At 56.1% G+C, this 15,277-nt stretch overlaps 2 protein-coding genes across 15 annotated transcripts; one reads left to right on the top strand and one right to left on the bottom strand.

Annotated features, from left to right (window-relative positions):
- Nucleotides 1–668: 668 nt before the first annotated feature.
- Nucleotides 669–4,573, top strand: C13H1orf210 (chromosome 13 C1orf210 homolog). Of its 12 annotated transcripts, none has more exons than XM_014554022.2 (5): nucleotides 669–806; nucleotides 1,240–1,333; nucleotides 2,366–2,460; nucleotides 3,334–3,450; nucleotides 3,597–4,573. In XM_014554022.2, the coding sequence occupies exons 4-5, from the start codon at nucleotides 3,432–3,434 to the stop codon at nucleotides 3,917–3,919; spliced, it is 342 nt and encodes a 113-aa protein (XP_014409508.2). In that variant the 5' UTR covers nucleotides 669–806; nucleotides 1,240–1,333; nucleotides 2,366–2,460; nucleotides 3,334–3,431; the 3' UTR covers nucleotides 3,920–4,573. The 12 variants fall into 12 exon arrangements, with proteins under 12 accessions (XP_014409508.2, XP_014409502.2, XP_032349924.1 ...); XM_014554016.2 differs by having other exon boundaries at nucleotides 2,366–2,615; XM_032494033.1 differs by lacking the exon at nucleotides 1,240–1,333 and having other exon boundaries at nucleotides 675–806.
- Nucleotides 4,574–11,416: 6,843 nt separating this feature from the next.
- TMEM125 (transmembrane protein 125) lies at nucleotides 11,417–14,644 on the bottom strand. 3 transcript variants are annotated; one of them, XM_032494027.1, is made up of 4 exons: nucleotides 14,535–14,626; nucleotides 13,893–14,049; nucleotides 13,098–13,247; nucleotides 11,417–12,859 (listed from the first exon to the last, which is right to left on the bottom strand). In XM_032494027.1, exon 4 carries the CDS (start codon nucleotides 12,714–12,716, stop codon nucleotides 12,057–12,059), a length of 660 nt encoding a protein of 219 aa, XP_032349918.1. In that variant the 5' UTR covers nucleotides 12,717–12,859; nucleotides 13,098–13,247; nucleotides 13,893–14,049; nucleotides 14,535–14,626; the 3' UTR covers nucleotides 11,417–12,056. The 3 variants fall into 3 exon arrangements, with proteins under 3 accessions (XP_032349918.1, XP_032349917.1, XP_032349919.1); XM_032494026.1 differs by lacking the exon at nucleotides 13,893–14,049 and having other exon boundaries at nucleotides 14,535–14,644; XM_032494028.1 differs by lacking the exon at nucleotides 13,893–14,049 and having other exon boundaries at nucleotides 13,098–13,175; nucleotides 14,535–14,592.
- Between the last annotated feature and the right edge of the window lie 633 nt (nucleotides 14,645–15,277).

Here is a 15,277-nt window from a genome sequence, read left to right as displayed (position 1 = left end):
GAGGAGCAGTTGGTTAGGTGGGAGGTGACATGTCGGGGGAGGAGAGGAGAAGAGGGCTGGAGGAAATCAGGGGCCCTAGGAACAGCACAAGCAAAGCCTGGGAGGGGAGAGTATGGTGGGTTCTAGGAATAAAGAACAGTTTGGTGTGGCTGCAGCAGAGACGTGTAGGTGGGAGAGTTAGGAAGGGGCCGTTGGCCATAGGAGTTCAGAATCCGCCATGCCAAGATCTTCAAGGTCCTACATAAACTGGCCTCCATTTTCCAGCCGGAGATTGCCATGCCCCACTGGAAAGCCTGGCCGCAGCCCTTGCTCTGGCTGTGCCCTGTAGGTCCCTGTGAATTCCTGCGCCTGCGGGGCTTAGCTCATGAAATGCTTTCTCTCTTAGATACTTACTGAGAGCCTGCCCTGTGTCAGGTGCTGGGAACCCAGAGACGTCAAACTTGGCCCCACCCTGGGAGAGCTCCCCAGCTAAGGGGGTAGGCAGTACAGGAAGGAAAAATTACAAGAAAATAAGTAGAAATGTTGTGATAAATGGTGCTTCTAGGTATGGAGAAGGTGGTGTTTGCCGCGTGGAGGCGGGACTTGCAAGGGGGCGGGGTTTCGGGGTGGAGGCAGGGCTTGCTGGAGCGGAGGCGGAGCTTGCTGGGGTAGACGGAGGGCTCAGGGAAGGTGACTGAGGGTATAAAAGGACAAAGAGGCACTAGGTCCGGGGAAGAAGAGTAAGGCAAAAGATAGATGTTCAGAGCCCAGCTTTGTGGGGTCACAGGATCCTTGAGGTCAGGGTGGAAGCTGTACCCTCTATCCAGGTAAACACACATGCACACGCTTACACACCTTTTGCAGGCAGTTTTGAGTGTCCTTGGTCCCTCTGGCTTTGCCTGGAGAATGCTCGCCTCCTCCCCTCTGGTTCCTGCCTGCGGCCTTCACAGGCCTACAATTCTCCCTCTTCAGCTCTGGACTTTGTACCTGTCACCGGAAATTCACTTGTTTATCAGGGCCACCAGCTTGAGCGGCTGCCTGCTGAAGGCTGCCCCTTCTAGGGTCTGCGGGCCCCCTCTGCGTCCCAGCTGCGCCGCCCTCCCCAACCTCCCGCCCCAGCACCGAGGGTGGGGGTGAGGCCTGCTCTAGAAGGTTCTCCGTGAAAGCTTGGGAAGATGTAGAAATTAGTCCTTCCTATTGGAGGCGCTGCCCTCCGCCCTCACCCGCGGCTTCAGCCCCGCCCGCCTGTTGCGTCTCCAGGTGAGTCAAGCGGCCGCTCTGGCCCGCCCACCTGTCCAGGTCCCGCCGGCCCCAACCGGAAGCTCCCTCCGCGGACTGTGCACAGTTCCTACAGGTGGGGAGCAGAGGGGAAGACAGTGGGGGTCCTGGGGGCGGAAACCTACAGATCCCCGAGGGCTCCTGGGAGCAGGAAAGAAGCTACAAATCAGGGTGGGGTGTGTGTTTGTCGGTGGAAGAAATGTGATCTGGAGGGGTGAGTTGACAGCCGGTAGGGTGGTGTGTGTCCTTGGGAAGAAGCCACAGGGACAGGGAAGGAAGGAAAGGAGTAGGAGTAAAATCTTAGAAACGTCAGATTGAATTCAACTCATTTCAGTTTAACAAAATCTTATTTTTTGAGGACCCAGTGCCTAGTGTGGGGTCCACAGACGGCACCCAAGGAATGTTTGCTACTGAATGGATGAGTGAATGATTTACCTCTCCTTTCTAATGCCACCCCCCCCCCACACACTCATCTCACAAACACGCACCAGGCAGCTGACTGCCCAGCTCTCTGCCAGAGCCAGGTCGCACATTAATCAGCCTAATCCCTGCCCAGGGTGCTGCCCCTCGAGTATCTGGCCAATTCTTACTGCTGGTTGACTGGGCAGGGCAGTGAAGGGGGGTCATGAGGGGGGTCCTGGGACAACCTCACAGTCAGGTATGGTCTGACTTGGGCTTGAGGGATGGGGGCTCAAAAACTGGGGATGAGGTGGGGGAAAACAAAAACTAGGGAGGGAGTGGCGGGATGTGTGTGTGTGTGTGTATATGGAGCATGGGGAGGGAACTGTGGAGAAGAGGAAGGAGAGTTTGGCCTGAGGGCCGTGTGCTGGCTTGTGAGGCCCTGAAGGATGTCCTGAGGAATCTGCACACAGCCCTGGGGGTGACCAGTTAGGAGTTACTGCAAGCGTCAGAGGTATAAGATGAAGGCAGCCTGGACTGGGGCAGTGGTCATGGGGTGTGGAGGAGGGGCAGGCATTCTAGGGAGATTGAGAGGAAGAGCTCATGGGGCTCCGTGACAGTTTGGAGATGAAGATGGAGGGCGTGGATAAGGTGTTGGTGTTAAAGAATGTGGCCAAGTACTCCCCTAAACTAGGTGCTTCTCTCCTAGGTGCTTTCCTAGCCTGGATGCTCCTCCCAGGTCCTCCTCTGATTCAGTCTGCTCCGCTCGCAAATTATCTCCGGCACTAGCTGTTCCTCCTCCAGGTACTTCTGTAACCCAGATGCCCTTCCTCTGGGTACTCCCAACACTCAAGTGCTGCTCCCCCAGACACTCCTCTGATTCAGAAGCTCTTCCTCCAGATACTCTCTTAAGTCAGATACTCCTCTAGATCATCCCCAGCCCGGTGATTCTCATCCAGGTAATGTCCTGATTCAGTTGATCTACTTTTGACTGCTCCGTGAATTCAGCTCCCCACCACCCCCTTGGGCAGAAGTGATGAGACAAGGGATGTGCCTGAAGGGCTGGGAGTAGCAATGGGATAGCAGGTTCCTGACTCAGGAGCAGAGGGATCAGGGCTGCCCTGGCTGTGCCTGGGGCCTCCTGTCCTGAGTGGGAACTGGCAGCATCCTTTAGGTGTGGTTTCCACTTTGGCTCCAAGCAATTGCTGTTGTCCAACCTCTGGGAGCCAGGACCGCCTTTTCTCCCACCCCCCACCCTCAGCTTACCAAGCAGGGTAGCACCCTGGACTCTGGGCCATGATATCAGAGGCCTGGGTTCAAGTCCTGGAACTTTGGCTGAGTTAGTGCACCTTTCTGAGCCTCACCTACAGAGTGGGGATAATGTTTGTATCCACATTACAGGGTTCTGTGAGCAGGTTGCCTGGTGCCTGAATCAGAAGTTGTGCTCAGTAAGTTCCAGCATCGAGTTATTTTTCCAGCCACTTCCAATGTTCCTTTACAAACAGCCAAGTTCTGTGGCTCTGCTTGTTTTTCTCCTGTGGACAGCTGGTTACGGCTGGTTGTCCAGTCTCTAGAGTTCGTGCAGTGCCCTGACGTGGCCGAGATTGTGGCCTGGAGTGTGTGCACTGTGGCCATCCCTGACGCCCACACGTGTGTGTGTGTGTACGTGTATTCCAGGAGTCTGTGCCCCGGGGCTGCCTGGCATCTGGGAGTCTCCTTAGAGCCAGCAATCTTCTGGCAGAGGCTGAGGCTCACTAGTGTCTTCTGGCCCCTCCATGAGTGAGATAAACCAAAGTGAGTGACAGTAGGAGGGAGGCTGAGGAGGGGGTGGGCTCCCCTTAGATGCTGACGTTGGGGGGTGGACCCTGCCCCCGCTCCTCTTGGGATCCTCAGGGAGCCTATCTGGGGCCCTATCCATAATTCTGTCTCTTTCTCTGCAGCCATCATGGGGCCCTCGGAGCTCCCCACAGCATCAGCCGTGTCCCCTGGACCGGGTGGCGGGGCCCGGGCATGGCCTGTGCTGGTTGGGGTTGTGCTGGGTGCTGTGGTCCTCTCTCTCTTCATTGCACTTGCTGCCAAATTCCACCTCTGTCGCAAATACCGTGCCAGCTACCAGCACCGCCCGCTGTCTGGGCCGGGGAAGGGGGTCCGCCCCGAGGCGGGTGAAGATGAGGATGATGATGGCTTCATCGAGGACAATTACATTCAGCCTGGGGTTGGTGGGCTGGGGACGGAGGGAAGCAGGGACCCCTTCTCCCTGTGAACCCTGATCTTGAACTCCCCAACCCCCGTGCCTGACAGCTTAAGGATAGCAGATACTTCGTGGGAACCACACACCTCAGGGACTTGAAGGCTCGGACTTAGGGGCTGACCAGGAGTAGAGCAATCCTCCTTTCTTTGACACTAGCCACCAAAGTGACCACGACCCTCTCTTGCTCAGTAACCCTCAATGGCTCCCTGCTGTTCTTGGGGTAAAGCCTACCAAGGGCCAGACTATGAAATCAGGCCTCTGTCAGCCTTTGGTTTCCTTTCTTGCTTTTCCCTACATTACTCCCTATTTAACTAATTATTTGTTATCCCCTCACCCTCACCCCCCTGAACATGCTGTTTCTCCATGGACCTTTGCTCACACTCTTCCCCTGCCTCGCTGCCCTTCTGTTCTCCCAAATCCTCTATGACAGTAAGGAAAATCCTTGGCCAGTAGACCCCATGTGGCCTGCCTATATGGCAGCATTTCAGATGTGCCCAGACAGTAACATTTTAGCAGGTGAAAATCAGTGTGCCAAGTTTCTTATTGAAATTTTTTCCTATCAATCAAGTGGGTAATCGAAATGGTTATAATATATTATGTTTTTCATAGGTATGAATAAACCTATTTTCATTTTAAATAAAAATAAAAAGTCACTCATTTAAAAAATTTTCCTGGACTGGAACTTGTGCATAAAAATGTGCCTTGTCGCTCAAAGCTATGATACAGTTTGGAATCCCCTCCCCAGGATATCTTCCCAGTGCCCCTTCCTCCTGTAACACCTGTGAGTTTTCTTACCACTCTCTTGTCACATGTCATTTTATTCTGTATCACAGTTTGCACGTAGCCCTTACTGGGCTAGACTGTGAATTCTCCGAAGCCACAGGCTGCGCCTCATTCCATGTCCTCAGAATCTCGCAAATGGCAGATGCTATATAAATACTTGCTGTCTTTGTTGAATTACTGTGGGCTGGGGAGTGAGTGGAGGAAAGGTGAGGGAGTGGAGTCAAACATGGAAGACTTTAACAAGAACTTTGACGGAGAGGAGTCAGACAGGGTCATGGTTGCTGGTGGGGATTCTGGGTGAAGGGAGGCAGCCTCAAGATGGCAAAGACTTGAGGAAGTCTCTTTTGGTTGCAAAGGATGGAAAGAAGTTTTGGGGGAGAATTAAAGGGACAACTGACTCAGGAGGGTGGGAAGCAGGTGGTCCCAGCCACCCGAGGTCAGGCATGGGACCTCTAGTGCGCTGTCATTTACAGGCACTTGTGAGACTCCATGCCTGGGACTCCCGAACTCTTGATTCTGAGTTTCAAGTACTCAGGTGACAGAATCTGACCGGCCCAATTTGGGTCAAGTCCAACCAGCTCTGCCCAGTGGGGGCAAGCTCTGGTAGCCCGTTTGTGATTTTGGGAGCCCACTTGTTTGTTTCAGGTCAGTCCCAGACACAGGGAGGTTGTTGGGAACCAGGCAGCCACCCACATGAGTCCACCAGATGCAGTGCTAGCCTTTGAGGAATGAGCCAGCAGAGAAGGGCTGACTGATGTAGGGGGCTGTGTGAGAAAAAGGCAGGTGGTCTCAGGGTGCTGCAGCATAGGGTCCAGGGTGCCCAGGCCAGTGATGAAGCCAAAGAGGGGGATGCTGTGTGGGGATGGATTGGAGGGGAGAGACCAAGAGAGAGGTGGTAAGATGTGCCTAAACTGTTGCACAGGGAACAGAGAGATTCCAGAGATGTGATGGAGGCAGTGTTGACTTGGGGAAGGGCAGGTATTTGGGTGAGTGAGCATTCAGTGCCAGATGTAGGATTTTCAGGGGGAGATGCCCAGGGCAGCTGAATTCAGAGGGCAAATTTCCGTGTGCAGGTGTGGGTTTGGGAATCATCAGTAACAGGGTCACTGAGACCCTAGGAGTGAATAACATCACCAGGGAGGAGGCAGAGTAGAGGAGGACTGAGGGCTGACTTCTAAGGGTTTGTCTGCAGAGGAAGACGTGCCTGGAGAGCTTGGGAAGAAGCAGCCGGGGAGGAGAGGAGCCCAACCTCAGCAATTGTTCCTCTGCCCAGAGACGGCTGACCCTTGCAGGCCTGGGAGGTCCCTGTGTTTGGGACAGCAGCGGATGCTACCCCAGCCTGAGATCCCGGAGAGTACACTGAGTAGCAGAGCTAAGGGGCCCGGAGTGTGTCCTGGCCTCCAAGGGAGGAACTGCTGAGAACAGAGTGGAGTCTGTCCCCTGCCTTCACACATCCCCAAAGCCCACCCCCCACCCTGAAGAGCTGCCCTGCCTGCTGTTCTGGGCCAGGAAGCAGCTCACATCTTCTCTGGGACTTGAGTCAGAACCTCTGAGGGATCCAGGATGAGGAAAGGGCCCAACCCCAGATCAGAAGTCGCTTTTCCTGAGCTCAGCGCTCAGAAGGGTTGGCAGGGAAGGTGTCCTCTCAGAACCTGCTGCGGGTGGCATGCCTGGCTGAGCAGGGCCCTGGGGTCATGAGAAACTTGACCCCCGGAGAGAGGCCCTGCTGGATTTCCCTGAGGAGTGGTTCCCACTGCACTCTGTGTGTCTGGCCCTAGGCACGAAGACAGAACACTCCTTGGGACCCCCGGTTCGAAGGGCCGGGATGCTGGAACTGCTGTGAGGTCTGGGGCTCGGCTAGACCCCTCCTCCAGTCTGCCCTCTTCTGGCTTCAGACCCTGGTCCCAGCCCACCTCTGCGCCCAACCCTGCACCCTGTTCTCACCCCTCAGCAGCTGCCCTGGGAGCCCCAACCCAGACCTGACTGCACAAGACAACCCAGCTTCCCTGCTGCCTCATCCTGCTGTCCCCAAAGCAAGGCCACATCCCTTGTCCTTGTGTGGAGGCCAAAGATGGGGTCACACAAGCCACAGGCATGAAGTTTAAGAAGCCCAGCAGAGCAGCAAACTGAGTAGAGAGCACAGATTACCTGGAGTCAAATCCCAGCTCTGCCTTTTATGTGCTGTGTGACCTTGGGCAAGTTACTTACCTCCTCAGTGCTCCAATTTCTTCTCAGGAAAATAAGGATCGTAATAGTCCTTGCTTCACAGTTTTAGAAGGATTAAATGAGTGATGTGTAAAGTAAAACAAAGCAAGCATCTGTCCCTATGGGCATCCCCAGGGCCATCGCTCCCCACAACAGGTGATCAGTCTTAATCCTGCAGGAGAGGCTTGTCACACTTCCTCCCTCCTCATTCGCTCTGGGCTGGGGCTTGAACGTCTCTGATTCCCAGGACTCAGGTCAGAAGATCTGGGCAGGACAGCAAAGGACTTGAATTAGAAGTTCTGATGCTGTAGGATATCATGATAGCAACAGGAACAACAGTAACCGTAACAGTAACACTGATGTTTTAACACGTCCTTACAACAGCCCTGCTGGGCAGGCACTCCATTTTCTAGCCTGAGAAGTTGAGGCTCAGACAGGTTAACTGCAACTCACCTGCTTCATTCAGCAACAAAACCATTATCTCACCTCTAGGCAGTGATCAAACAGCTTGAGAGAAGGAACATTCTGGTAGCTGGACTTGCTCCCATGCAGCCTGGGTTGGCACCCCTGACTACATGAACTAGGCCCGAGAATTTCAGGTTCGTGAGGGTAGGCTGTGAGGGTTGAAGTGGTGTGGCCCATCCCTGGCCAGGGAGGGGACCTGGGCGGGTCGGTCCCTGCTGTGCCCAGGGCAGTCTCACGGGCCCTGGGGAGCAGTCCAGAAGGCAATCTGGTCAGCGTGCCAGAGCTGAGCATGAGGTGCCTTGTGTCAGTCCCCCGAGGCCCAGGGGAAGCACCTTGACGGAGGTCTCACATGGGGTTGGACTAGATAGGAGGGAAGGACCACCTGGACTGGAACAGATTTGGAAGTTTCTGGAACATGCATCCTGGTGACCCAGGAGGCACATGTCGCAAGTTTCTCTCCCTACCTCTCCTGCCACCCAGTGGGAGCTCCTGGGAGGGCCAGACCACCCTCTGCCACCCTCATCAGCTCCCCCCGACCCCACCATGTACTGTTGAGGAGACCCCCTCATCACCCAGGCCGTGACTCTCTTCATGGCTGGTCTCCAGCCTTCCATGGGCTCTGAAGCCTTCGGCAATCTTGCTGTTTTCTTGGTTATTCTCCAGAGCAGCTCTTAAGACGGCCCCCGCCTCACAGAGAGGGTAGTTGTTGGTCGGTTTCCTACTACCAACCCACACACTTACCTGGGTCCACATTCTTACCCCTCTCCTATCCAAATAGTGTTATGAGCCCAATCCCTCCATCCTGGGCCCAGGTCTACCCTCCTCACCTCCCTGCTCAGGGACTTTAAGACCACCCTGTTCTCTGCCTTGTATCTTAAACTTCTCTTTCTATCAACATGGACCCATCACATCTCTCCCATCCTGAAAAGCTCCTCCAGTCAGTCACAAAGACCTGTCAGTCCCACTGAGCATCCATGGAGACTGTCCTGACTCTGTCCCAGCAGCCACCCCCTTGTGCACCCCCCATTGTCTTGCATCTGGAAATGGCATCAATCAACTAACTGACTTCCCTGCCTCCGTTTTTACCCTATCCCATTAATTCTCCCTGCGGCAGGCAGAATAGTTGTCCTAAAATACAACTCTGGCCAGGCCATTCCTCTGCTTACAGTTCCTCACTGGGGTTCCTCTTGGCCTTAAGAAACTGTACTCCCTGCTAGGGAGACTCTGAAGCCCAGGTGGGGCCCAGGGCTCCCCCTAGCTGCACCCTTGCTTCTTGCCAGCTAATACTCTGCGTTCCCGCCACACAAACCCTCCCTGGTTCCTTGAAGGAGCCAGTTCTCTGTCTCTGGCCCTTCCTCTGCTGTTCCTTCTTTCTCGTATCCTCTTCCCAACTTCTGGAGCTCGGCCAGCTGGTTCTCACCCATCAGGATCCAGCTGAGATGGCACTTCTGGGGTTGCATGGCCATTTCTTCTTAGTCTTTTTCTCTTTAGGCTAATCCTGGCTTCACATTGCAGCCAGCAAGTCCCAAGTCCTATTCTGGTCAGAATACTCCCCCAGTTAAAAATCTTTCCATGTTTCTCAGTGTCCTGAGGACAAAGTCCAGATTCCTCAGCTGGGCTGACAAGACCATTTGACAGACAGGAGTAAAGGAGGAGTGATTCCGGGGGAGCAAGGGGGAAGCTTCCTGCCACGCTCACTTTCTCACAACGAGGGAGGCCAAGTCTGCAGAGAGCTGGGGGTTGCGGAGAGGGGATGCTGGGGTGTGAAGGGAGAGGAGAGAACTTGAGGGCTGCTGTGGGAGCAGGAGCTGGCCAGGGAAACACAATGTAACTGTGTTTTGGACCTGGTTATGATGGGGGGTGAGGACTCACGGCGACACCAGGCTGCCTGGTGTGCGGATTCTCTAGTAACTGCTCCCTGCGAGGCAGCAGGCGCAGTGAAGGCAGATGGGTAGTGGGGATGGGGGATTCCTCCACGGAGGGGATTTTGCTGGGAGGGTGGGACCAAAGGTCAGGGGGCTAAGGAGTTGAGGACTCTGACAAGGAGTGGGTGAAATGATGTCACACAGAATCTTAATCAGATGGGAGATGAAGACAGAAGGGTCTGCTTTAGAGAGAGCAGAGGGGCCAATGGATGCCTGGTTGCAATGGGTACCAAGATGGGGTTTAGTGAGATGCTTTGTGCAAACAAGCTGGAGGTGGGAGGTCGTGGGGTCAGCATTAGGGAATGAGGAAGTAGTAGCATTTCTGCCTCCCCTGGGCCTCCACCCAGCTCTTACTGTCAGTCTCACATCATAGTTGGGTGTGAAGATGCCGACTTCCACTGCCCTTTGTTATAGGTCCTTTGTGGGCACCATGTTCCTCATCTGGCATCCTTCCCAGGGGAGCGTGACGCGGGCCTGTCCTACAATAGCTGCTCACCCAGACCTTTGGTTGTGTAACCCTTCCCCCTCCCAGTTTTCTAGGCCTCTGTGTTTCTGTTTAGTTTCTTAAAAGAAATATTGTGAAAGAGTCTAACCCTACTTCAGCTGAAAAGAAACAGGATTTCTCCCCATTTTACAGGTTGGAGAGGTATTCTATGGTCCTCAAATGGCCCAGGAGTTGGTGATAGTGAGGGCATCCTCTTGGGAGCCCAGGAAGAATGAGTTTCTGGGGCAGGTGTGCGGGGCCTCAGGAGGGAAGGATTCAGGGCCAACAGCAGACAGTGGCCTAACTTCCCTACCCTTCCCATCTATAGGTGGGTCTCACCAAGCCGAGTCCTTCATCCACCCATCCACATCCTACTATGTACGAGGCCTGAGCCAGGAACTAGGGACACATAGATGAAGAGGATGCAGACCCTGCCAGGAAGAGCTCCCTGACTGGTTCAGGAGATGGGCACACAGAGAAAGAACTGTGGACTGGCACCTACCTTTGATGGTTTGGGCACAGGAAAGCGGTAATTTGCTAGTTTAGGGGGAGAGGGTGGGGGAAGACCCCTTGAGAACCTGGCTCCCTAGAACACAGGGTCTTGAGGAGTACGAAGGCAGGAGAGGGCATATGAAGGCTGGGAGAAGTGAGGGACTGTGGTGGGGTCATGATGATGGGGCAGCGAGGCTGGATTTTGGGGTGCTTCGAAGGGAGAGGGAGGCCAATCGTTTTGGGGAGTCTGTACATTAGCCGGCAAAAGCATCTGACGTCACTAACCTGGATGCTGGATGCTGAGATGGAGGAACTAGTTCAAGGTGGAGAGGACAGGGGGCTCACTTTGGCCTATGTGGAGCCTGAGGATTCCCTGGGGCTCCTGGACATGCCCTGTTCTTTTTGCTCGAGTTGCTCTCTCCCAGGGTTGGCAGCACCCTTCTCCTCATCCAACAGCTAAGCATTTTCTCGAGGAAACTGCCTTGATCTTGGCAGCTGAAAGCAATTTTCTCCTGTCAGAGCCTCTGCAGCTCTACATTTAACACCTCTTAGGGAGCCTGGCTTCCCTGTCTCTGGGTATCCTCTGTGGGGCTTCCTGTAATCTGGACCTTGCAAAGCAGGAAGTGATGAAAGAGTAACTGGCACTCGTGGGCGCTCCTCCAGTGGACCTCTGTCCTCGCCTGCACCACAGAAGGGGAGGTCCTTTCCAAGGCTGCCCGTGAGCAGGAAGGGACTCCTACACCCAAATGGTTTTAAACACCCCTCCCATGCCCGGGAACCCAGAGGCAGGCCAGCCGGTGCAGTGACTACACAGACCAGGATGTACTGGTTTCAGAGGTGGGGTAGGGAGCTGCAGCCTCTGGAGGAACCCCAATACTTCAGGTTTCATCTTGAATCAGCACATAAGCAACTGAGAAATGACTCAGCATCCTCCTTGCCTCCTTCCCTGGGACCAGAAACCCAACATCTTCCTGAGGCTGAGCATCCCCTCAGCCTGTCTCCCCTCTGGCTTCCTAGTACCTAAGAGAGAAAACCAAGGCTTGACTGAGGACACTTTCCAGGCACCTTTTGTCAGCCTAAGACAGGTGTGAAGGGGTGGCTGTGGGGGGAGGGGAAGGGAGGGTCTCCAGTTGAGATGGGTAAAGACAATACCAATAGCAGGAGCCAGCACTTTATTGCACATCTGCCATGTGCCCAGTCCACAATGTCATTTGACCCTCACAATCCGTGACCATTACCATGACCATAACTTTGAGGAAACCAGGGCTCAGAGAGGTTAGGCCCGAGGCCCCCAGCTGGTGAGCGTACAAGGGGTTCTCCAGCCCAGGCCTGGTATTCTGGAGCCTGTGTCCTTTACACTTTGCCACCGCTCGCTCTCCTCAATGAAGGGGACTCACTGGTCTCGGAGTGGGCAGCGGGCCTCCCCTGGGGAAATCCCTGATGGGTGTTACAGGGCGGGGCTGGCTTTGAGGGGTTTTAGGAATAGGGACCAGGAATCTTCAGGGATCCCAGACACTTCTCTGCCTAGAGGCCCCAGACACAGCCAGGCAGACTCTGACAGTTCCGTGAGCCCCAAAGAGAAGCATTCCCCTCCCTGCGGTGTGGGTGTGTGGGAACACATGGGCGCTTCCTCACACAACACGCGGTCCCTCAGAGGGCTGGACAGTCCTGGGGACATGTACATGCTCATACATGGTCACTGTCCCCTTGGTGCACGTGTGCACACACACACACTCACTTGCGTCCAGGCACAGTTCTGAGGGGGCTGAGGCAGGTGGTGGGAAGGAGGGCTCGGTCAGATGAGGCTGGCGATGCTGGACGTGGTCTCGTGACGTTGGCCAGCAGACAACTGTCCTGAGATGCTGAAGACACTGCCATTGCCTCTGCGGTCACTGTGGGTGGAGGGGGCGGCCGCACGGGTCGGGGGGCAGTGTCTGCTCACGGCCACCTGATACAGCAGCAAGCCCAGCAGCAAGAGTGCGCCCGAGGTGGCCAGGGTGATGCCCACGGACAGCATGGCGGCCAGCGGCCGGGCGGGGGCAGGGGCAGCGGCCAGCCCCGCCAGCGTCAAGCCGGTGACCAGCAGCACCAGGCCACTGAGCAGCACCACCAGGGCATCGGCACCTCCGCCGCTGCGCAGCAGGGCCACGTGGTGGGGCTGGCGGAGGCAGTTCATGTCCTGCACGGCTGAGCTCATCAGCTGCTTAACCAGAACCAGCAGGGCCAGCATGCAGAGCACTGTGCCCACTGCCAGGCGCCACTCGCCCGAGCGACTGCTGGTGGAGGACAGCAGGGCCACGCCACCCGCCCCGCAGCCTGCCACCAGGCCCACGGCCACGGCAAAGCAGAGCGCCGAGCGCCGCGGCTGCTGGGACCACCACAGCTCCACCTGCTCCGCCAGCACATCCGGGGGCAGCCCCCGGCCTGGTGGGGCCCGAGCCCCTCCTTCAGACATGGCTGATCTGGGCACAAGTAAGGGCAGAGGGCAGCGTCAGTGGTCAGAGGCACTGATCACAGCCTGGAGCCCCCACCACCTGCGTGGCAGCTAGAGGCCCAGAGTCCTGTTCCTCTCACGGTCCAGGGGATAGTCAGCATCACCTGCAGGGGGTGAATCACACTTGCTATCTCCCCAGCCCCCCTTCCCCTCATGGTCTCTCCTGGGAGTCTTGGGCATGGTCCCTGGAAATTGCCCCTCTGTTCCCTGCAATTTCCCCCTCCAGAAATGCCCCTCCCTAGAACCACCCCTTGGGAATGCCTCTCCAGTGACCCCAGGAGAGCTCCCTCCACACAAATTGCCCACCAACCCCTCCAGGGAACCCCCTGCCCAGCCCCTGACCTCTCTGGCTCTGCCTTTTTCGGTTGCCTGTTCCATCCCAGCTGGCCGAGGGAGCTGGTGCCACGGTGGACGATGGGACTGGATGAAGACCCAGAGATAAAGCCTCATTCAGGATCCGACTCACATGGCCTCAGCTGTCACCGCTGGCTCCTGGGGGGAGGGTTGTGGGGACTGAGGGGCCTTATGACTTAACTCTTCTGGAACCAGCAGCCTGACCCTGAATATTCTCTCTTGGGGCTGTGGCTCTCCCGTGAATCAGGATCTGACCCCTGACACCCTCTTTCCCCTAACAGCCCATCCAATCTCACAGCCAAGGCTGCTGTTCCCAAATCCCTCTCTCCCTCTAACCCAGATCTCCCTCCAGAGCTCTGCCCATAAGCCGTTGTCACCTTGATGTCCCATAGGCACCTCTGGTGCAACAGGTCTCAACCCAAGCTCACGTGTCATTTTACCCCATACCCGTGCCTCCTCTTGTGTTCCTCACTTGGGCACTTCCCAGGGACGCCACCTCTAAACATTTCTCCACACCATTCCCTGCCCTCATTCCCACTGCTCCTGACTGTCAGCCTCCCTCTCCACAGCTTCCTCACTGCTCTTCCTGCCTCCCCGCCTCTTCTCCCTCTCACCACACCCCCACACCATCCCTTTCAGGATGTCTCTGAAGTGGTACAGTGGAAGGAGGGCTCTGGACCGGAACCCCTGCTGCTGTCCCTGCCACCATGGGAATGTGGGCGAGGGACCTCGCAGTGGTTCCTCATGGAACACGTCTTCCAGAGGCCAGTCAGTGTGACTCACACTGGGCAGAATACCGCAGCCTTTGCCCTCAAGGAGCCCCAGGTTACAGCCAGTGTGTTCATGTGATGAGTGCCGACTCTGGGTCAGTCAGAAGAGGGCTTGGGGGAGGTCAGAGAAGCCCTGATGGCCTCACCTCTTGGAGCCTCAGGCTCCTAATCTGAAAAGTGAGGACAATAGCCTTTATCTTGAGGTGTCAGGACATTAGAATCTCCACTCAGAATTCCAGCAGGAATTCTAGGGCCCCCACAGATGCCCAGAGCATAATTTTTGAATAAAAGAACACAACGTTCTCTCCTCCAATTCAGAATGGAACTCCTGCTTTATACATAGGACACAGGTCTGATCATTCTGGGAACATGACATCACGGCTGTACGTGGGTTACAGCCCTGATGAGGTATCCATCTTCCACAACCCCTGGGCAAGGGCTGCCTGGCACACAAGGCGGGAGGGGCAGCTGCAGGTGCCCCCAGGGGGAGTGGGGGAGGGGCTGAGGGAGGGGCCCTTCAGTCAGTCCAGGCATTCCCCAGGGCTGTGACTTCACTGGTCCTGCGGGCCGGACCAGGGGCGGGGTGGAGGGTCTCAGGGTAGGGCCAGTGGGAGAAGGTGGGGTGGTGGGGGTAGGGGGGCTGTGGGGCACTCACAAGAAACCTGGAAGTGCTGGATCCGATCCGTGCAGCCAGGGCAGGTGGGGCGCTCCAGCTCTGTTTCCGGGGGAGGTGCTTCACCTGCCTAACCTGCACCTAGGTGAGCCCTGGGGGGAGGGGTAGGAGGATCAACAGGTGTTTCCAAGGCAGGGCTGAGCTGATTGGCTGACGTGGCATTGCTCCTTTTGCAGGGCTGAGGCATTCCTGGGAAGGGAGGGGCTTCTGCCCGCTGCTGTTAAAGCGCAACAGGAGTCCCAGACCTGGGCAGCAGGAGGAATGTTGTCTACTTGCCCCAGAGCCTGGACCTGAACTCACTCCCCAGCTCTGACCCCAGCTTAGCCCCAGCCTTAACCCAACCCCAACCCCCAAGCCCTAACTAGAACTCCTAGCTCCGACCGTGGCCCCTACCCCACATCTCAGCCCAAACCCTGCGTCGTGAATCCCAACCCTAACCCCAGACCCAGATCTCAACCCCAGATCTGGCTTGAAACCTCAGCTCCAAATTCTGGAATTAGGTCTTAGTCTGCAATCTCATCCTTGACCCCTATTCCTGCATCCAACCCCCAGATTCTAACACCAAACTCAAATCCTGCCTCCACCCCAGATTCCAGCACCTGCTGACTCCCAAACCCAGCTCTAGTACCTCCATCCCTTGGCACTTTCCCCCAGGGCTGGAGCCCCACAGCTTCTTGCTCATTCTCCTTCAAAGCTTCAAGTGCCTGACCAGGGTAGGTTTGCCC

The sequence above is a fragment of the Camelus ferus genome, chromosome 13 (assembly GCF_009834535.1).
Source record: "Camelus ferus isolate YT-003-E chromosome 13, BCGSAC_Cfer_1.0, whole genome shotgun sequence".
NCBI classification, from domain to species: domain Eukaryota; kingdom Metazoa; phylum Chordata; class Mammalia; order Artiodactyla; family Camelidae; genus Camelus; species Camelus ferus.
Note: the sequence above shows the minus strand (reverse complement) of the source record. Positions and strands in the feature narration are given on the sequence as shown.

Bases quoted from the DNA above. Each gene is read 5' to 3' on its own strand.
- TMEM125 (XM_032494026.1), bottom strand. From the start codon at position 12,716: ATGTCTGAAGGAGGGGCTCGGGCCCCACCAGGCCGGGGGCTGCCCCCG.